This window comes from Mesoplodon densirostris, chromosome 4 (assembly GCF_025265405.1).
Source record: "Mesoplodon densirostris isolate mMesDen1 chromosome 4, mMesDen1 primary haplotype, whole genome shotgun sequence".
Taxonomy (NCBI): domain Eukaryota; kingdom Metazoa; phylum Chordata; class Mammalia; order Artiodactyla; family Ziphiidae; genus Mesoplodon; species Mesoplodon densirostris.
In genome coordinates, this window is record NC_082664.1 from 29,941,056 (window position 1) to 29,962,997 (window position 21,942).

The 21,942-nt window shown below is 43.6% G+C and overlaps 3 protein-coding genes across 19 annotated transcripts in view; 2 read left to right on the forward strand and 1 right to left on the reverse strand.

Annotated features, from left to right (window-relative positions):
• The window catches only part of BBOF1 (basal body orientation factor 1), a 41,431-nt gene extending 26,864 nt beyond the window's left edge, over positions 1–14,567 (reverse strand). For all 5 annotated transcript variants that reach the window (XM_060095840.1, XM_060095838.1, XM_060095837.1 and 2 more), the window contains exons 1-4: positions 14,385–14,567; positions 12,017–12,245; positions 5,059–5,124; positions 15–146 (exon numbers count right to left, since the gene is read on the reverse strand). In XM_060095840.1, coding sequence (XP_059951823.1) covers positions 15–146; positions 5,059–5,124; positions 12,017–12,245; positions 14,385–14,470 — 513 coding nt within the window. In that variant the 5' untranslated portion in view covers positions 14,471–14,567. The remainder of the gene's footprint in view (positions 1–14; positions 147–5,058; positions 5,125–12,016; positions 12,246–14,384) is intronic.
• On the forward strand, positions 1,673–3,213 carry LOC132489072 (ubiquitin-associated protein 1-like). The gene is given in 3 exon segments (XM_060098005.1): positions 1,673–2,136; positions 2,139–2,462; positions 2,465–3,213. Coding segments are annotated over 3 exon segments (1,503 nt in total). The 5' UTR covers positions 1,673–1,706.
• A 138-nt stretch (positions 14,568–14,705) lies between the features above and the next one.
• Positions 14,706–21,942, forward strand: part of ENTPD5 (ectonucleoside triphosphate diphosphohydrolase 5 (inactive)) — a 44,113-nt gene continuing 36,876 nt past the window's right edge. For 5 of the 13 annotated variants that reach the window (XR_009531705.1, XR_009531704.1, XR_009531703.1 and 2 more), the window contains exons 1-2: positions 14,839–14,938; positions 17,249–17,355. The gene's annotated coding sequence lies outside the window, so the exon portion shown is untranslated. The other 8 variants (XM_060095859.1, XM_060095855.1, XM_060095856.1 and 5 more) reach the window with 7 other exon arrangements.

The following is a 21,942-nucleotide window of genomic DNA, read 5'->3' on the forward strand; positions in this document are numbered from 1 at the left end:
AGAAAGAAACTTACATCATCTAATTCTTTCTCTACTTGGATTTTTCTCTTCTGGCATTGTTTTATTGTTTTGAGTTCTGTCTGAATCATGCCAATTTCTCTGGCTTTTTGATGGAACTGTCCCTCCAGCTCAGTATATTTTTGTTCCTGTAGGCAAAACAAAAAAAGGTAAATGAGTTAGGAAAAAGAACAGAGGTCACACAGAGTCCTGTTCCATATGAAGCCTTAAGCCATTTGTCTATCTTTGAAGAAATTGTTCCCTTTTTATTTTTGCTTTTGCATAAAGTTTTAATTTTTATTAAAAGAGACCAAGTGCCTTGAATAAGTAAAAAATTCTAAAATGAGATGATCTTGTATAGAAGATGTAGATATTTATTTAAAAGAGGTATGAGGAACTTCCCTGGTGGCGCAGTGGTTAAGAATCTGCCTGCCGGGCCTCCCTGGTGGCGCAAGTGGTTAAGAGTCCGCCTGCCGATGCAGGGGATACGGGTTCGTGCCCCGGTCTGGGAGGATCCCATATGCAGTGGAGCGGCTGGGCCCGTGAGCCATGGCCGCTGGGCCTGCGCATCCGGAGCCTGCGCATCCGGAGCCTGTGCTCCGCAACGGGAGAGGCCACAACAGTGAGAGGCCCACATACCGCAAAAAGAAAAAAAAAAAAAAGAATCTGCCTGCCAATGCAGGGGACACAGATTCGAGCCCTGGGCCGGGAAGATCCCACATGCCGCAGAGCAACTAAGCCCGTGTGCCACAACTACTGAGCCTGTGCTTTAGAGCACGGGAAAGCCACAACTACTGAGCCCACGTGCCGCAACTACTGAAGCCCATGTACGTAGAGCCCGTGCTCCGCAACAAGAGAAACCACCGCAATGAGAAGCCCATGCACTGCAATGAAGAGTAGCCCCCACTCGCCGCAACTAGAGAAAGCCTGCATGCAGCAACGAAGACCCAACACAGCCAAAAATAAAAAACAAATAAATAAATTTATTTTAAAAAATAAAAGAGGTATGAGAAGACTGAACAAATCTTTAACCTGTAAGAAAAATAAATAACATCCCTGATCCTAAATTAAAATTAGTAAGCTAAGAGACAAAGGGAGGGCCAATATCTCTTATAAATAAAGAAGGAAGAAGGTGGGAGAAGAAGGAAGGAAAGCGGGGAGACAGAGAAGGAGAAAAAAAAGAGAGAGGAGGAGAAAGGGAAGAGGAGAAGGTGAGGAGAAAAAAAAAAGAGGGAAATAGAGGAGAAAAAGGCCCAATAACACAATTAAAACATGAACAAGGGCTATCAAAAGAAATACAAATGGGGCTTCCCTGGTGGAGCAGTGGTTGAGAGTCCACCTGACGATGCAGGGGACACGGGTTTGTGCCCCGGTCCGGGAGGACCCCACATGCTGTGGAGCGGCTGGGCCCGTGAGCCCTGGCCGCTGAGCCTGCGCGTCCGGAGCCTGTGCTCCGCAACGGGAGAGGCCACAACAGTGAGAGGCCCGTGTACTGCAAAAAAAAAAAAAGAAAAGAAATACAAATGACTCTCAACCACATGAAAAAGTGGCTACGGTGATGGCCTGGCCTGGGTAGGGCAGAGTTGGAGGTGGTGGTGTTCGCTCTCCCTAGGGGCCGTCAGGAGCTCAGCGGGGACCGAGCCTGGGAGGTCGGTCGGCGGCAGCACCTTTTGGCTTCTGGGACAGCGGCAGCAGCGTTCAGGTTCTAAATGGCTTCTAAGAAGTTGGGTGCAGATTTTCATGGGACTTTCAGTGACCTTGATGATGTCCCATTTAAGACAGGAGACAAATTCAAAACACCAGCTAAAGTTGGTCTACCTATTGGCTTCTCCTTGCCTGACTGTTTGCAGGTTGTCAGAGAAGTACAGAATGGCTTCTCTTTGGAAAAGAAAACCATTGAGTGGGCTGAAGATATTAAGAAAATCCAAGAAGCCCAGTGGGAAGAAGAGCACAGGGCTGAGGAAGCAGAAGCTAAAGTGAATTCTAAGAGTGGTCCAGAGGGTGACAGCAAAATGAGCTTCTCCAAGACTCACAGTATAGCCACAATGCCACCTCCTATCAATCCCATCCTTGCCAGCTTACAGCACAACAGCATCCTCACCCCAACTCAGGTCAGCAGCAGTGCCACAAGACAGAAAGTTCTAGCCCACCCCACACAAAGGCAGATTTCAATCCTGCTGACTTTGAGTGTGAAGAAGACCCGTTTGATAATCTGGAGTTAAAAACTATTGATGAGAAGGAAGAGCTGAGAAACATTCTGGTAGGAACCAGTGGACCCATTATGGCCCAGTTATTGGACAGTAACTTGCCTAGAGGTGGCTCTGGGTCTGTGTTACAGGATGAGGAGGTCCTGGCATCCCTGGAGCGGGCAACCCTAGATTTCAAGCCTCTTCACAAACCCAGTGGCTTTATAACCTTACCACAGTTGGGCAACTGTGAAAAGATGTTGCTGTCTTCCAAAGTGTCCCTCCCCCCATCCCTGAAGTAAGCAATATCAAGTCCCTGTCCTTCCCCAAACTTGACTCTGACGACAGCAGTCAGAAGACAGCCAAGATGGCAAGCAGTTTCCACAGCACATCCTGCCTCCGCAGTGGCACGTTCCGGAATTCCCTAAAGCCTTCCACCCAAAGCAGTGCCAGTGAGCTCAATGGGCATCATACTCTTGGGCTTTCAGCTTTGAACTTGGACAGTAGCACAGAGGTGCCAACCCTGAACCATTCCCAGATGCCTTCCCTCTCTGTCTTGTATGTGTGCACAGAAGAATCATCACCTCCAAATACCTGTCCCACGGTCACACCTCCTAATTCCTCAATGTCACAAGTGCCCAACACTCCCAGCTGTCCCCAGGCTTATTCTGAACTGCAGACGCTGTCCCCCAGTGAGTGGCAATGTGTGGAGATGGTGATCAACATGGGCTACTCATATGAGTATGTCTTGAAAGCCATGAAGAAGAAAGGAGAGAATATTGAGCAGATTCTTGACTATCTCTTTGCACATGGACAGCTCTGTGAGAAGGGCTTTGACCCTCTTTTAGTGGAAGAGGCTCTGGAAATGTAGCAGTGTTCAGAGGAAAAGATGATGGAGTTCCTTCAGTTAATGAGCAAATTTAAGGAAATGGGCTTTGAACTGAAAGATATCAAGGAAGTTCTGTTATTACACAACAATAACGAGGACAATGCTTTGGAAGACCTCATGGCTCGGGCGGAAGCCAGCTGAGACCAGGCCCTGCCTAGGCCCTGCCATGGAGCCCCCGCTGCCAAAGGCCCTGAGGAGACCATCTGTGGGGACGAAGGGGCACACTTCCGGATTTTCTTTTGGGGGTGGAAGGTCAGGTGTAGAGACTGTGCTTGTCAAGTATCTATGAGCCTAGGTCCTGAGCTGGGGAGAAAGTGGGGAAGATTTGGGCATGCAAATGCCCCCAGAACTGTCTTGGCTCCTTCCATAGTAAAAGTATTTGTATTCTGAGAAGTGTCCTTCCCACCTTGGCCATCCAGAGAGACTTCTCTGGTCTTTCTGGGGTCTGTATGGTCTCAGCCGAAACCTGGCCCAGCTGCCAAAAGGAATTGGGGAGAAGGAGGTGGGGGGGCCAGACTCAGTGTTGCTTTGGGGCTAGATGTTTCCCTTCTCTGCAAGGGTGGACTGCCCTCTAATCCAAGTTGAGTGCAATTGAAAGGTTCTTCCAGGGTTTTGGTTTTTTCCCCTTTTAACGACGTCACTTAGTGTTACACTGGTTCTGCAATGTCTCTGAGGTGCAAAGAATGCCCTTTTCCCCTTGGGGCCCTGAGTTTGCCTTTTCTGCCAGGCAGTTACCATACTTCCCTGCCCCAGCCTGTTTCTTTTGGCCTGGTTTGGACCACAGTCTTCTGTTACCCCAGATTTTAGAGCCCCCTGCTCTAGAAAACAGTTGTCAGTTTAAGAAATCATTGGCCCCTTCCCAGCACATCAAGTGGAGAAGAAAGAGGCTGGGATTTAGTCACCCAGCACTAACTCCCCCTCAGTTCTCCCTGGAGAACAGCCTCTCCCTCCAGCCTCTTGCTCTAGGATGACACAATGAATAACACCTAGTCATAGAAATCAGTCTCTTTGGTTTGTTTTGTATTATGCTGTACATCATTAAAGATCAAAATACAAAGGATATAGTCTTGAGGAATCTAAAGTAATTTGCTAACTATTTTGATTCTTCAGAGAGAACTACTAATAAAAATCTAAAAGGTAAACAAAAGAAAAAAAAGAAATGCAAGTTGAAGTACACTGAAATATCATTTCTTACCTATGTTGACAAAAATCCATTTTGACAATATACTCTGGTATATTGTGAAGACATGGATAGAAGTTAGATTTCTCAGAATATACCATGTTTGATAGATTTTACTTTGGAACCATATAAATATTTTACATAATTATAATTATATAATTACATAATTGTACGTTAAATTAAACTTTTTAAAGCAACTCCTAAAAAGCAAAAGCAAAATGTGCTGTTGAGTTGGTGGCATACCCTCACAGGAAGGAATTATTTCAAATCATTTTTAAACCTTGTTAATTTGATTGTAGATCCCTATCAGTACATATCCTAAGGGGAGAAGTGCCCCCCCCAAATCTTAAACTGTATCCACTAATTTATGTTGGTGGTAGTATTAATATTAGTATTCTGTACCGATTGATATATTAAGGTTTGAAGAAAATACACAGTTATACTGGTATCATTAAGAACCAGGGTTTTTGGTGAGGAAGAAAGGAGACACAGATAAAGTTCAGTAAAAATCCTCTACTCTGAATTTAAAGTCTTAGTATGGGTTTATGATATATTTTAATCTTCAAAAACTATATATTTCCTCACTGAAAAGCCCTAGAGCTCAAGATCAGTAAACACCACTACTACCAGATGGTTTTCTACAATAACAAAATTTTATATTATTTTTGAGCTTCTGTGCAATCAAGTGTGTGGGCCTTAAGGTCACTGAGCTGCTCAGAGGATCTACTCACTTGTTCTCCTTGTGTCTTAAATATCTGAACTTGCCAGAAACCTGACCATCAGTAAGTGACCACCAATGTACATACCAATTTTTCCTTCTCTTCTTGGGCTTTTTCCTCAGTTTCATTCAATTGCTGTTTCAGTTTTTCAATCTGTAGAAAATGGAAATACAGAGGAAGGTAAAGAAATTACTCTGCATCCTAACTTAATTAAGTAGCCTAGTTTTCACATGATATTAAAACCAGTAGGGTTGGAGACATGGAGTAAGGTGGGAAGAAGAGAATAGAGGACATAATCCACACTGTTAACTTGCTATTGCCAGCTTCCAAAACTTGGCTGTCATCACAATTGTCTGGGTAACATGTGTGTGTGTGTGTGTGTGGTAAAAAACACAACATTAAATTTACCATCTTAACCATTTTTAAGTATATATTCACATTGTTGTGCAGCAGATCTCTGGAAATTTTTCATCTTGCAAAACAGAAACTCATGAGACACTAATTCCTTCTCTTCCCTCCCCTTAGCCTTTCTGCATTGTTTCTATGATTTTGACTACTTCAGATATGCCCACTGAAGAAAAACCACACAACCTGAAAGTTGTGAATTAAGTTTTATTCTAGGATTATACTGAGGGCTATAGCCTGGGAAACAGCCTCTCAGAGAGCTCTGAGGAACTGCTCAGAAGAGGTAAGAGAGGAGCCAGGATATATAAGAGTTTCTTGCTGGAAAAAAACATGTAGTCAGACATCAAAAGATTACTACTAATCACAAGGAATGGGCATTTCAAGTTAATGATTTTAGTGCTTTTGTATGTAAGGGAAGATGCAACCTCTGGGCTTGTAATTATTCCTTACATATGCATCTTAACTATCTAGGGTCAGTATCCAAAGCACAGAAGGCTTCCTGTTTTTCTCCATCCTGAATTCCCCTCAGGATGCACCATGGGGGGAGGCAAGTGGTGGGTAGGGGTAGGGGCTGCAATGGCTGATGGCTTGATCCTTATAGAACCAGAATAGTGGGCAACGTTCATTGTTTACTGGAATGTCAGGCAACATTCCCTGTCCACATACACTTCATATGAGTGGAATCATACAGTATTTGTCCTTTTGTAACTGGCTTATTTCACTTAGCATAATGGCCTTGAGGTTCGTCTATGTTGTAGCATATGACAAGATTTCCTTCTTTTTTTTAAACCTGCATAATATTCCATTGTATGTATATAACACATTTTATTCACTCATCCATCAACAGACATTTGGGTTGTTTCCACACCTTGACTACATGAATGTGAATAATGTCTATGTGAATAATGTTTATATGAATAATGTTTCAAAAACATGGGTGTGCAATTGTCTCTTCAAGATCCTGCTTTAAATTCTCTTGGAAAGGTACCCCAAAGTGAGATTGTTGGATCATATGATAATTCTATTTTTAATTTTTTGAGGAACATCTGTACTGTTTTCCATAATGGTTACACCATTTCACACTCCTGCCAACGGTGCACAAGGATTCCAATTTATCTACATCCTCAGCAACACTTGCTATTTTGTTTTTCTGTTTTCTGTTTTGGTTTTTTGGCCCTGAGGCACGTGGGATCTTAGCTCCCCGACCAGGGATTGAACCCGCACCCCCTGCATTGGAAGGTGAAGTCTTAACCACTGGATCGCCAGGGAAGTCCCTTGTTTTTCTGATAGTAGCCATCTTAATGGGTGTGAAGTGATGACTTGGAGTTTTGATTTGCACTTCTTTTAAATGAGGAATTTTTTAAAGGAAAGTTTCAAGAACAGTACAAAGAATTCTCATATACTCTCCACCCAATTTTGCCACATTTGCGTTCCCTCTATGATAGGTCTATCTAAATATACGTATATATGATACAGATGTTTGAAACTGTTTTTTCTGGAGCATGTGAAAATAAGTCTAGGACATCATACCCCTGTACCCCTAAATATTTCAGTATGTATTTTCTAAGAAAAAGGACAATCTCTTAGAAGCACAGTACAATGATCAAAACTGGGAAATTTAACATTGATAAAATACTATTATTTAATCTGTAGTCCATGTTCAAATTTTGCCATCAATTGTCCCAATGGTGTCCTTTTATTGTAACTTTTCTTTTCCTGGTCCAGGATGTAATCCCTGATTATGATTACACTTAGTTGTCATATATCCTAGTCTCTTTAATCTGGGGCAGTTTCTCAGTCTTTGTCTTTTATGATATCAAAGTTTTTGAAAAATACTGGCCAGGGTTGGAGTTGTCTGATGTTTCTTCATGAGAAGATTCAGGTTATGCCCTTTTGGTAGGCATACACTGCCTAAGTGATGATGTATCCTTGTCACTGCATCACATCATGAGGTGACTGACGTTAATTGTAATCAGCTGGTTAAGATTGTGTCTGCCAGGTTTCTCCACTTAAAAGGTACTATTTTTCCTTTTGTAATTGTTAAGTATTTGGGGGGAAGATATTTTGAGACTATGCAAATATCCTTCTGCTCATCAAAATTTCACCCACTAGTTTTAGCATCCACTGTTTTTCTTGACTGAATCAATTATCACTCTGAAGCCAAATGGTGACTTTTCCAATTCCACTATTCCATGGAAATTTAATAATTTACTGCATTCCACCATAAGGAAAAACTTTCTATTCTCCCTTATTTATTTATTTAAATCTATTTATTTATTTATTTATTTATTTATGGCCGTGTTGGGTCTTCGTTGCTGCGAGCAGGCTTTCTCTAGTTGTGGTGAGCGGGGGCTGCTCTTCATTGCAGTGCACGGCCTTCTCATTGCAGTGGCTTCTCTTGTTGCAGAGCACAGGCTCTAGGTGCACCGGCTCAGTAGTTGTGGCTCGTGGGCTCTAGAGTGCAGGCTCAGTAGTTGTGGCACACAGGATTAGTTGCTCCGTGGCATGTGGGGTCTTCCCAGACCAGGGCTTGAAACTGTGTCCCCTGCATTGGCAGGAAGATTCCTAACCACTGCGCCACCAGGGAAGTCCCTCTCCCTTATTTATTAATATATGTGTTTATCTATTAGTTGTATGCACTCATTGACTCATTTTATTCAGTTATAATTTATTACTGTCATTATTTATTTTGAATGTTCCAGATTTGGTCAGTGGGAGCCCCTTCAAGCTATCCACCGTGTCCTCTAATTTTTTTTTACTGACTTCCTGTCACAAGATAGTCCAAATTCACTTTTTAGTTCAAATTCATTTTTTACTCTCCCTGCTCCAGTCATAGAATCAAGCATTTCTCCAAGGATGCTGGTATGTTTTGGTAGGAAATCTGAGTAGCTTTTTAAACTAAAAATTCCTTGACGTGGTTATAGAATCAGAAGATACAGAAGTGAAATACTGTTGTAAATCATCTTAGAATAGTTTAAGGAAACACTGAAAATGTTTAAAAATAAATTGAGACAGTCCTCAGTCATGTAGGACAGGTATAAAATATAATTAGATTTATTTTGTGTTGATTGAACAAAGCCTTAAATTCCAAAACCCATAAGTGAAATCTCCTAATTTTGTCCAAGATATAATAGTTTTCAAAACACACTTCACTTCTACTATTTCTATAATTAACATGAAGTAAGACTATAAACAGTTTAAATAAAGTTTAAGCAAATAACGCATTTCTAGGATATAGTAGAATGAGTAACAAAACTCGAAGAGAGCTAATCGACCAGGGTATATTGCATCTGTTTTACTTCTTCCTCCCAAAGTAGTTTCTTTGGTTTTAATGGGTATCTATGACTGTGAGAAAATTATGTATTTGCTACAGCCAGATGCTGGTCTTTCATACATGGAGGCAGATGAAAATCAGGAAATACCAGTGATACCGATAAATGCAGACCAATATCAATTAGCTAATGCAGACCACAAAGCTTCCATATAATGAATTTTGAAAATTATTTGCATGGCTGGCCTAAAGGCTTATTTTAGAATAATACTTTATAGCAGACAATTTTAATAATGCATACTATTCAAAGAGTAATTTTAAAAATGGAAGTCGCCTAGGAAAGAGGGTTAAAAAAAAGTAACGTACACGGGCTTCCCTGGTGGTGCAGTGGTTGAGAGTCCGCCTGCCGATGCAGGGGACACGGGTTCGTGCCCCGGTCCGGGAAGATCCCACATGCCACGGAGCGGCTGGGCCCGTGAGCCATGGCCACTGGGCCTGTGCGTCCAGAGCCTGTGCTCCACAACGGGAGAGGCCACAACAGTGAGAGGCCCACGTACCGCAAAAAAAAAAAAAAAAAAAAAAAGTAACGTACAAAAAAATTACACTTTATTTAATAAGACACACAAAATCCACACAAATGTTCAGTTGTCCGATTTCTCTGATATGCTTCGAATATCATCTTGATCTTAGTTTTGATTTCTATTAACTTTTTCAAAGCATCAGTGCAATCACAGGCCATTCATTCACGCATGCAAAAATATTTTAATGAGTGCCTACTATGTGCCAGGCCCATACTAGGTGCTGGAGATACAGCACTCAATGACAATTTTAAAAGGCCCCCAATTCTTTACTTCTGTGAGGTTTCATTCTAATTAGGAAAAGAGAAAATAAATACATAAGTAACATGCATATAGTATGACAGAAGGTAATAAATATTACAAAGAAAATAAAATAAGGGAGATGGTTTTAATTTTAAACAGGGTAGTGAGCAAGGGTCTCCCTGAAAATGTGGCATTCGAAAAAAATTATGGAATGATTCATGAATTTGCATGTCATCCTTATGCAGAAGAAATGCTCTGCATCACTCCAATATGTATACTGAAGCAAACACATAAAAACAATAAAAAATGGGTTAAGGAACATATAAAAGATGCTCAAGCGACTAGTAATCAGGAAAATTCAAATTAAATGACATACCAATTTATACACATAAAATTGAGCAAAAATTGGGCTTCCCTGGTGGCGCAGTGGTTGAGAGTCCTCCTGCCGATGCAGGGGACACGGGTTCGTGCCCCAGTCCGGGAAGATCCCACATGCCACGGAGCGGCTGGGCCCACGAGCCATGGCCACTGAGCCTGCGCGTCCAGAGCCTGTGCTCCGCAACGGGAGAGGCCACAACAGTGAGAGGCCCGAGTACCGGAAAAAAAAAAAAATTGAGCAAAAATTACTAAGTATAATATCAAGTGTTTTGGGCTTCCCTGGTGGCACAGTGGTTAAGAATCTGCCTGCCAATGCAGGGGACATGGGTTCGAGCCCTGGTCCGGGAAGATCCCACATGCCGCGGGGCAACTAAGCCCGTGCACCACAACTACTGAGCCTGTGCTCTAGAGCCCGCGAGCCACAACTACTGAGCCCACGTGCCACAACTACTGAAGCCCGTGCGCCTAGAGCCCGTGCTCAGCAACAAGAGAAGCCACTGCAATGAGAAGCCCGTGCACCACAACAAAGAGTAGCCCCTGCTCGCCACAACTAGAGAAAGCCCACGTGCAGCGACAAAGACCCAATGGAGCCAAAAATAAATAAAATAAAAATAAATTAATTTAAAAAAGTATATATCAAGTGTTCACAAAAATGTGGATAAATGGGAACTCACTTTAATACATTGCTTGTGAAAGTATAAATTGGTATAACCTCTTTGGAATTCAATTTAAATCCTTGTGAAGTTGAAATTATGCATACCTCATAATATAGTAATTTAACTCCTAAGTGTCTACTCTAGAGAAACTCTCACACATGGGCACAAGCAGACATACACAAGAATGTTTACTGAAGGTCTATTTGTAATAATGAAAAAATGGAGTCTAACTGACCCATAGGGTGGTATGAACAAATAAATTTTGGTTTATTTATTTATTTGATGGAATATTATAAAGCAGTTAATAATGAATGAAAAAATAAAGCATGCTCATTATCAGCTTCTTAAAAATGAACTGAATCACGTGATTTTTGTAAATATACCACAAAACATGTTTTATAAAAAAGATAAGTTACGGGCTTCCCCGGTGGCGCAGTGGTTGAGAGTCTGCCTGCCGATGCAGGGGATGCGGGTTCATGCCCCGGTCCGGGAGGAGCCCACGTGCCGCGGAGCGGCTGGGCCCGTGAGCCATGACCGCTGAGCCCGCGCGTCCGGAGCCTGTGCTCCGCAGCGGGAGAGGCCACAGCGGTGAGAGGCCCGCGTACCGCAAAAAAAAAAAAAACAAACATAAGTTGCAAAAGATATGTACAATATGACACTACTAATATAAATTTTAAAACAAGACTATAATATGTATTATTTGTGGATGTATAATACATAAATAGTAAAAATACAAAAACATACATGGGAATGAAGCATGGTGTAAATTTCCTTGGGTGTCCATGGGACTCATAGAGGCAGATGGGAAAGAGAAGAATTTAAGTCACACCTAAGTTCCACCCACTAGCTGTGAGACTTCAGGCAAGTTACCTGTCCTGAGAGTCAATTTCTTTCTCTGTAAAATGGGAAAGACAATTTGTAGCTACAGGGGGTTATTAAAAGGACTAAATGACATAGCAGAGGTAAAGTACTTAGTATAGTGCCTGGCACAAACAGGGGCCCCAAAATGTTAGCTCCCTTCCCTTTTTTTCCCAGATCGAAAATGATAGCTCTACCCCCAACATTTCAACAAAATTCAATAAGATAAATTCAAGATTCAACAGGCCAAAAAGAAGAGATTCAACTTGCTGGGTTCATAACCATGTGATCACAGATTACTGGTGAATTGCTTTACAGATCATTAATTACTTAGGTAGTTATCAGTATCATAAAATATATATATAGGTCATATATCATGCTCTTGTTTTAAAAATAAAGTTGATCATAATGTTCCCTTAGGATCATCAATCTTTGTTTCAGGCAAGAAAACATGGGACAAGGCTGAAAATAAGAAAGAGCTAATTCTGACAGTAAAGCCATTCTGAAATAACATGTTGCTTCAAGGAGAGATGAAGTCAATTGAAGTGTCAACTATGTGATGAGATTTCAAGGAATTAAAATCCTTGAAATATATAACACACCAGTATAACCACAGAGGTATTTACTAAGGCTCAGGAGGGTTTCTACCTACCTACCAGATTATCTTTCTCCTGATCCTGTTTCTTCAGGTAGTTCAATACAGACATTGTGTCTTTCTCCATTCTATACTGTTGTTTCTTTAATTCTTCATTACATTTTGCCAGTCTCCGGCAAGTATCACGATACTCAATCCTAGAGAGTTCTGCGACTTCCAGCCTGGCCTCCCAAAGGGAGGCATTGGCCTTGGCTCTCTCCATGGCAGATTCCTCAGCTTTTATCATCTTCCTGCACAGAAAGAGGACATTGACAGCATATAACTATTTCTCTACTACATTAGTATTACACCTTTCTCTTTATTGTTATTTGTTTTGCTTGGCATTTGCCTAGCACATATGAGCAAATACTGTTGGATAAATGAGTTAATAAGAAATATATATGGTCTATTAGCCTCAGTGTTTCTCATTATTGATATGTGCACTGCAGCTGCATGGTCAAAAACAGAAAACATATGCTAGTGAGTTCCAGTAATGTGATAAGCCCTTGGCACTTCTAAAAAATGCTAGACTAACTACACAGTTATACTTTTTAAAAAATCACGCTGTAGGGGCTTCCCTGGTGGCGCAGTGGTTGAGAGTCCGCCTGCCGATGCAGGGGACACGGGCTCGTGCCCCGGTCCGGGAAGATCCCACATGCCGTGGAGTGGCTGGGTCCGTGAGCCATGGCCGCTGGGCCTGCACGTCCGGAGCCTGTGCTCCGCAACGGGAGAGGCCACAACAGTGAGAGGCCCGCGTACCACACACACACACACACACACACAAAAATCACACTGTAGAAGAATACTTATATAATACATTAGAGGAAAATGTTACAAATAAATTTGTATATTGGGCTATCATTTTATAAAGAAGAAAAAGAATATTCCAAAACGATAGTAGTGGTTATCTTTGGATGATGGGACTACAAGTGGTTTTGTTTTCTGTTTGAGTTTCCATGTTTCCTAAGCTTTCTGTATTGAGCATGCATTACTCTCTTAAACAAGTTACTTTATAAACTTTGCAAGGATTTCCTTGTGGTCCCATATATAGTGTTGTTGGACAACGTGTATGACTCCAGTGTGTCTAGGAACCACTAGGGTCATTCAGTAGGTTTAGTGGCAATCTAGCAGCAACTCCAAGCCTGCAAAGCTTTAGTGCTAGCACAATACTATCCACTTCAGAAATTCTGATCAGTTTGCGGAAACATGAATAATTACCTGAATTGGTCAAATCCTTTATGTTTTCCTTTGAACCACAAGGAATCCTTGAAAAAGCCCAAGGAACTACTTCAATCACCCAGAGACCCTTTGGATGTCCACGATCATCTCAACCACATAGCTGAGATCGATCAGGCTACAGGCAAAAAATAATGAACCCAGGGCACCAGAGCATAGTTCTTGTGCGGGGGGGAGGGGGAGATCCAAGTTGAAGCAGACACCTTAATTTGTTTATTTAACAAATATTAAGCATCTGCTATGATCCAGGCTCTCTTCTAGGTGCTGGAGATACCGTGAATAATGCTTAGTGCCTATTCTAGAGAAGCTTAAAGCCTTGAGCAGGGCTTCCCAACTACGATTATTCTGAGCTACACGATTCTTTGTTTAGAGTGGGGCTGGGGGTTGTCCTGTGCAGTGTAAGATATTTAACAGCATCCTTTGTCTCTTATCCACTAGAGGTCCCCAGATGTGACAACCAAAAATGTCTCCAGATATTAACAAACGTCCTCTGGTAGCCAAAAATCACCCCAGGCTGAGAACCACTGGTCTAGAGCAGTGCCGTCCAACAGAACTTTCTGTGATGCTCTATATCTGGGCTGTCCAATACAGTCACTACTACTAGCCACATGTGCCTACTGAGGACATGCAATGTAGCCAGTACAAATGAGGATCTGAATTTTAAATTTTATTTATTTTTAACTAATTTTAATAACCACACGTGACCGGTGACTACCCTATTGGACAGCACAGGCTTAGAGGATCTTCGATATCCTAAAACATGTTATCCTGACCTTCACTTCTAGGATCAGAACTAACCCTTCCTCCTCATTCTCAATTCTTTTTCCCTCCACTGGCACTTAACTTCATTCGGTCCTATGTTACTTCTGTTCTTTGGGAACTTATCTGCCTCCTCCTCCTCGTTCGTTAGCGCATTACACATAGGCAGGGACTAAGTTACTTCAGGGTCCCAAGCCTCACACTCTTGTCTTAGTTGAAGTAGTATGGTTTGGCGTGCATTTTGGTAATATCTGAACAATGGGGGCTGTCCTTCTCAGAAGCGGGGAGAGAGGAGGGTCCAGGAGGGGAGGCGAGAGGGCGCCAGTTGCCCCGCCCCTGAGAATCCCGGGAGGGTAGGCCCAGGGAGCAGGGACCCCAGGGTGGCTTCTCCTTACTTCTTCTTCTTGTCTTTGTCTTTGCCTTTGTCTTTGCCTTTACCTTTCCCTTTCCCTTTCTTTTCGTCCTTTCCCTTCGATGGCATCTTGGCTTCTCCAGGGGCCCCGCCGCCGTTGGCGCCTCTCTAGGCCGCCCATGCCCGGCTCCGTCTCCAAGGACAACAGGCACACTGAGCCCGTAACTATCCACGAAGGCCGATTCCGGCGTTCAGAGAGCGCACGCGCCCGTGACGTACCCACGACACCGCCCCGCGGGGCCCAGTCCACTGGCTGGGCGCAGGGGGCGGGGCGGAGATCGCGCCGAGGGCGGCGTATGGCCGCCCCGTGGAGGCGCGCGTGAGCGGTGAGTGTGCGAGTGAAGACGTGCCAGAGTCAGCCGGCGGCCGGGGCTGGGAGGGCGGGCTGGGAGGCCGGAGCGGGCCAGCCCCGGGCGGCTGCGCGACGGTGGGGGCGCTCTCCTCTAAGGAGGCTTGGCTTCGCGGCGGGTCCGGCCGGCGCGCCGCGGTCGTCAGAGCGCCGCTCTTGCCGGGTTTGCAGCGTTTCGCGTCTCGCCCGTGCGTCCTCTCCTTCCCTCGCGCTGCAGCCACCGTGGCCGTGGCCGCCTCGCTCTCGTCCCTGCTCCGCCTCTCCCGAAGCTGCCCCCGACTCTTTGGGTTTCCTTCTCCCTCTCCTGGCTTTTAACTCTTGCTAATTCTGTAAGGGATGGCGCAGCCAACGGGCTTTCCAGACCAGACATTTTTTGGTGAGGCAGTTGAGGACTTCTCTGAGGGGGGCTGGGGGTGAGGCGGGCAGAGCCTGCTGGCGTCGGAGAGCCTGACGGGGAGAGAAGGGCTGCCCCCTGGGTTGGGAGAGGCTCCGGGACCTCGAGGAGAGTCCTTGAAGAGGATGTGTGCTGGGGTCAGGCCCTCGGTCCCGTTCTGTACTGTCGTGGCCGGCGCTGCCCGCCCAGGGCCAGCCCCGGATTCCCATTTGCTAATAAGCTCTTGCGTTCGCAGCCCTCTTTTTTTTCTGCGAGTCGCGTAAAGTTGAAAGCTCATGCATTTTGGTGCGTTTTGGTTTTGGTTTGGTGCCCCACTCCCCCACCCCCACCCCGCGAGCACGCCAGTTAAAAGGAGTAGTACTGAAACGTACTTTTCGCCTTTTTAGGAGGAGGAGCTCTGTGCTTCTGCCTTCATTCAGTGAGTTAGTCCGGGAGTCACTGAGGAAGATAGGGAATTCTAGGTGCCGGGCAACAATTAGAAAACTTGTGATTGGAGCTCTGCTGTGCGTTATTCTCCCTTTTAAAATTGAATTTTAAATTTCTTTAAAAACTTCATTGTACATCTTCCTTCTCCATTTCGCTAAGGAGAACTTAATCCCTACACCCTTTCCAGAGGTCTCTGATGCAACCCCCACACACAGCTTTTTGTTCCACTTACGTCGTTTCTGTTTCTGAATTCAGTGGTTAGGGGGAACATGCTGATTGGTGTTAATATTAATGAGCACTGGAAATCTTTTTAGCCATACCATCTGCTTGCATGATACTGGCTTACCCTCTTCCTGGTGCTTTCCCCCCCTCTATTTGCATGTCACATTTCCGTGAGCCCATGGTGGAATTATCATACATTGAAAAGGTTTATTCTCATATAGAAGCTATAAAGTTATTGATTTTATGTGTCTAAGGTTCTGAACATGCACCCTATTGATAACTTGCAGAAAAGAGAGGGTAGGGCATCTTCTGTCAGAGGCTTTACATTTGGAATTCATTCTAAAAAATTGGTTACTGTGAATATGAAAGTCAGTCCAAAACTTTTGTTGTCTGTAGACTCATTTATAAACATGAAAATTTGACTGTAACAAGATTATTTCTTAATATATATGCATAATACTTTACTTACATGTACATTATAGTTATTTTATTATACAGCATATTTTTATTGACTTTAAGTTTGATTTTGTAGTTAAAGCTGTTGTAACTTGAATACGACTAAGAGAAATGCCCAGATTCACACTGTAGTAGATGTAGGTCTAGAATCTGTAGTCTTCTGAACCTCCACATTCTCTGCCAAAGAACTGGATGTTATTGTTCAGTCGTATGTTTGTAAAAAACATCCAGTGGTACAGATAATAGAGTAGGAAGTTGCTATTTAGCAATTCATCTGGTAGCATTTCCTCTCATACTTTCTTGTAGGTAGTTTTACTATGAAGTTTATTTCGCTGAATAAATTTGCTTTGTTTTAATTAATTTATTTATTTAGTTATTTATTTATTTTTGGCCGTGTTAGGGCTTCGTTGCTGTGTGCGAGCTTTCTCTAGTTGTGGTGAGCGGGGGATACTCTTCCTTGTGGTTCGTGGGCTTTTCACTGTGGTTGCTTCTCGTTGCAGAGCACGGGCTCTAGAGCGCAGGCTCAGTAGTTGTGGCGCGTGGGCTTAGTTACTCTGCAGCATGTGGGATCTTCCCAGACCAGGGCTCAAACCCGTGTCCCCTGCATTGGCAGGCAGATTCTTTTTTTTTTTTTTTTTTTTTTTTTTTTTTGCGGTATGCGGGCCTCTCACTGTTGTGGCCTCCCCCGTTGCGGAGCACAGGCTCCGGACGCGCAGGCTCCGGACGCGCAGGCTCAGCGGCCATGGCTCACGGGCCCAGCCGCTCCGCGGCATATGGGATCCTCCCAGACCGGGGCACGAACCCGTATCCCCTGCATCGGCAGGCGGACTCTCAACCACTTGCGCCACCAGGGAGGCCCTGGCAGGCAGATTCTTAACCACTGTGCCACCAGGGGAAGTCCCATGCTTTGTTTTATTGTTTAGAATGCTAATGCTTTTAAAACTTGGGATAAGCACTTAGTGTTTTGTTGACTTGGTTTTGTAATTCTTTTTTTGCCCAGTTTGCATGGTTCCTGGTCAGCATAGAAATGTGGAGTGTCTCGGCTGAATCCTCATGCAGACAAGATCATTATGGTCCTGGTAGGTAGGGCAAGTATCTGGATGTGAGGTAACATCTCTATCTTTTTTTTTTTTTTTAACATCTTTATTGGAGTGTAATTGCTTTACAATGGTGTGTTAGTTTCTGCTTTATAACAAAGCGAATCAGTTATGCATATACATATGTCCCCATATCTCTTCTCTCTTGCGTCTCTCTCCCTCCCACCCTCCCTATCCCACCCTTCTAGGTGGTCACAAACCACTGAGCTGATCTCCCTGTGCTATGCGGCTGCTTCCCACTAGCTATCTATTTTATGTTTGGTAGTGTATATACGTCCATGCCACTCTCTCACTTTGTCCCAGCTTACCCTTCCCCCTCCCCATATCCTCAGGTCCATTCTCTAGTAGGTCTGTGTCTTTATTCCCGTCTTGCCCCTAAGTTCTTCAAGACTATTTTTTTTGTTTGTTTGTTTTTTAGATTCCATATATATGTGTTAGCATACAGTATTTGTTTTTCTCTTTCTGACTTACTTCACTCTGTATGACAGACTCTAGGTCCATCCACCTCACTACAAATAACTCAATTTCATTTATTTTTATGGCTGAGTAATATTCCATTGTATATATGTGCCACATCTTCTTTATCCATTCATCTGTTGATGGACACTTAGGTTGCTTCCATGTCCTGGCTATTGTAAATAGAGCTGCAATGAACATTTTGGTACATGACTCTTTTTGAATTATGGTTTGCTCAGGGTACATGCCCAGTAGTGGGATTGCTGGGTCATATGGTAGTTCTAAAGCTGTAAATGTACTTCATTTGCTCCTGGGTTGGTTTTGTTTTGTTTTCCTGAATTGGATTTTCTGTCTTTGCCAAAAGATGTTAACTTTTCTCTTGTCCCATTGACTGTAATACCATCAAGTGTGGAGTTGCTCAAAAAGCCGAATAAGAACTTAGGATTATATCTCAAAATACATATTATTTCTAATTTTTTCTTCCAGTAGTTCCAGAATTGGGTTTACTCTCTAAAGTCATCTGTGACTTTATTCTGGTTTAGCTTGGAGACCGAGTTTCTACTCATAAATCATCCTTGAAGTTGCCTGATAGCTGATGCTGTTTTATAAGTAGAAGAGACCAGGTGAACAGTTTTTGGTTTTGTTTTCACACACCCTTTAGAATCTTGGATGCATTTATTGTCATCTGAAGGAGACTGATCAATATTTCTGAATAACATGGAGAGTTACTTTCATCCTACCTTTTCATTACGTGTGGTACAAATATAGAATTCTATTAAATAGCTATCATCTTGTGATATTGTTGCAGGAAGGGGGACGCCTTCCAGGGCCTGAGAGTGGGCTCTTGTCTAACACTCAGAAATGAATTTTCTGAGGAGACACACGTGCTGCCAAAGCAAGAGATTTATTTGGAAGGGGCACCCGGGTGGAGAGCAGGAGGGTAAGAGAACCTAGGAAAACTGCTGTGCCACGTGGCTCGCCGTCTCAGGTTTCATGGTAATGGGGTTAGTTTCTGGGTTGTCTCTGGCCAATCACTCTGACTCAGCGTCCTTCCTGGTGGCACACGCATCACTCAGCCAAGATGGATTCCAGTGAGGAGGATTCTGGGAGGTTGGTAGGACATATGGACTGGTGTCTCCTCTCTTCTTTTTTTTTTTTTTTTTTTTTTCTTTTTGCGGTATGCAGGCCTCTCACTGTTGTGGCCTCTCCCGTTGCGGAGCACAGGCTCCGGATGCGCAGGCCCAGCGGCCATGGCTCACGGGCCCAGCCGCTCCGCGGCATATGGGATCCTCCCAGACCGGGGCACGAACCCATATCCCCTGCATCGGCAGGCGGACTCTTAACCACTGCGCCACCAGGGAGGCCCTCCTCTCTTCTTTTGACCTTTCCCGAATTCTTCCAGTTTGTAGTGGCTTGTTAGTTCCGCATTCCTTACCAGGACCTCCTGTCGCAAGATAACTCATATACAAATGGTTACTGTGGTGCCTGGCCAGGGTGGGCGGTTTCAGTCAGTGGTTCCCCTAACAATATAATGACTAGTTCACATCCCTACAGAGGATAAGGAATCCTGGAGATAAAGGATATAATCTTATAAATTTTCAGATCAGTTTAACATTCACTGTTTTACTTATATACAGAATCTGTTACCACAGATTATTGTCTATTGGCAATTTATTTGCAAAATATTCAATTTTTATTAGTTGTCCTTTCTGACAAAACCATTACACAGGACTTAGGTGATCTTTTTTGAATTTTATTTAATTTATTTTTTTCTACAGCAAGTTCTTATTAGTCATCCATTTTATACATGTCAGTGTAGACATGTCAATCCCAATCTCCCAATTCATCCCACCACCACCACCCCCCACCGCTTTCCCCCCTTAAAGTCAGTTCTTTAAGAAAAGTTATATACCGGAACTTCCCTGGTGGTCCAGTGGTTAAGAATCTGCATTCCAATGCAGGGGACACGGGTTCGATCCCTGGTCGGGGAACTAAGATCCCACGTGCTGCAAGGCAGCTAAGCCCATGTGCCACAACTACTGAGCCTATGTGCTCTGGAGACCCTGTGCTGCAACTAGAGAGAATCCCGCATGCTGCAGTGAAGAGCCTGCGCTGCAGCAAAGGTCCTGCATGCTGCAACTAAGACCCGATGCAGCCAAATAAATAATAAATTAAAGAGAAAAAAAAAGTTATATACCCAAATTTCAAGCCTGCTTATCTGCACTTTTCATTTCATGGATCTGTCAAACGTTCATTCATTTAAGAAATGTTTAGTAGGTACAGTACCAACTGAATACCAGGCTCTGATACCTTGAGGGGTACAGTGGGAGACAAGACAGGGCCCTGCCTTCAAGTGGCTTACAGTCAGGTGTATAAGGTGCTGACCTGGACATTGACCTCTGAGAATACACAGTACACATAGCTTCCTCATTGGAAGCTATGTACAAACAGTTAACAATAAAATTCACCACGTAGTGATGGATAAAGCAGAGATGGTATGGACCCTAAGTGCTACAGGAATTTGGAGGCATGAAAGACTGTCAGAGAGAAAGTTTACAGGAGGAGGTAGGCTGAAAGTAAAAGGGAAGGTTTTCTGGGAAGGTAGAACAAATGAGCAAAATCAGTGTGTGCTTGAGACAAGGAGTAATTTAACTAGAGCAACAGTTCCCGAAGTGTGGTCCACGCACCAGTAGTATCAGCATCATCTGGTAACTTGTTAGAAATGCAGATTCTCAGTCCCAACTTGAGACCTATTGAATTGGAAATGCTGACAGTGAAGCCCAGCAATCTATGTGTTTTTTGTTGTTGTTGTTTTTAAATATTTATTTATTTATTTGGCTGTGCCGGGTCTTAGTTGCAGCACGTGGGATCTTCGTTGCGGTGTGCAGAATCTTTACTTGGCGGCATGTGGGATCTAGTTCCCTGACCAGGGATTGAACCTGGGCCCCCTGCGTTGGGAGTGCAGAGTCTTAGCCACTGGACCACCAGGGAAGTCCCCCAGCAATCCATGTTTTAACAAGCCCTCCAGGTGGCTCTGATGTGTGCTTAGAGCAAAGGGTTCTTGTATGTAAGTAGTGGGCAAAAAACTTTGGTTAAGGTAGCCTGGGACTTAGAAGGACTTAGAACGTTAGGCAAGAAGTTTGTCTTTTAATCCTACAGAGCAGAGTCACCAACTTGAAACGAGAGCTGGATTTGGCCCATAGATAATGTTTTGTTTGGCCTGCACGGTGGTTTTTTTTTTTTTTTTTTTTTTTTTTTTTGCGGTACGCGGGCCTCTCACTGTTGTGGCCTCTCCCGTTGCGGAGCACAGGCTCCGGACGCGCAGCCTCAGCGGCCATGGCTCACGGGCCTAGCTGCTCCGCGGCATGTGGGATCTTCCCAGACCGGGGCACGAACCCATGTCCCCTGCATCAGCAGGCGGATTCTCAACCACTGCGCCACCAGGGAAGCCCTGCACGGTGGTTTTTTGAGTTTTGTTTTTGTTTTTTGTTTTTTAATGGAATTAGTTGTCACTATTTAAAAAACTAGATTCTACGTAGAAATCTGTGCTTTTAGCTTATTTTGAAAAATCAGAAGACCTGACAATACTGAGCCTGTATTTCATCATGGCAGCAATTTGTGGGAACAGCAAGCAACTTACTCTTTAGATGGGACAAGATAGGACATGTGCTTTCCAGTTTACACAGTCCCCACAACTTCCTGTTGATTACACACACCTTTACTTACTTACATTTTCTGCCTGGCCCCAGTAGGTATTTCAGGATTTGAGTTTGTAACTTCTGTTATGGACAGTGGGAAATTGATGAAAGTTTTCAGAAGGAAAGTGATGTGACTTATATATTCATTAATTCATTCAACAAACATTGATGAATTAACTAACCATTGCATATGCCAGGTTATGCGATGTTCTCAAAGATGAATGAATCCCTGCCATGATATGGGTTACAGTCTAGTGAGAAAACGATGAAAGTAGTATTTAGGAAGACAGTAGCATATGGCTTTGAGAAGAGAGACATTGGTGACTGGAAGACCAGTTAAGAGGCTATAGCAGTCCAAGTCTGAAGTAATCAAGGCCAGACTTTAGATATCAGCAAGAAGCTAGGAGGGAAGAAGGAGATGGGAAAGATATTGCAAAGCAAAA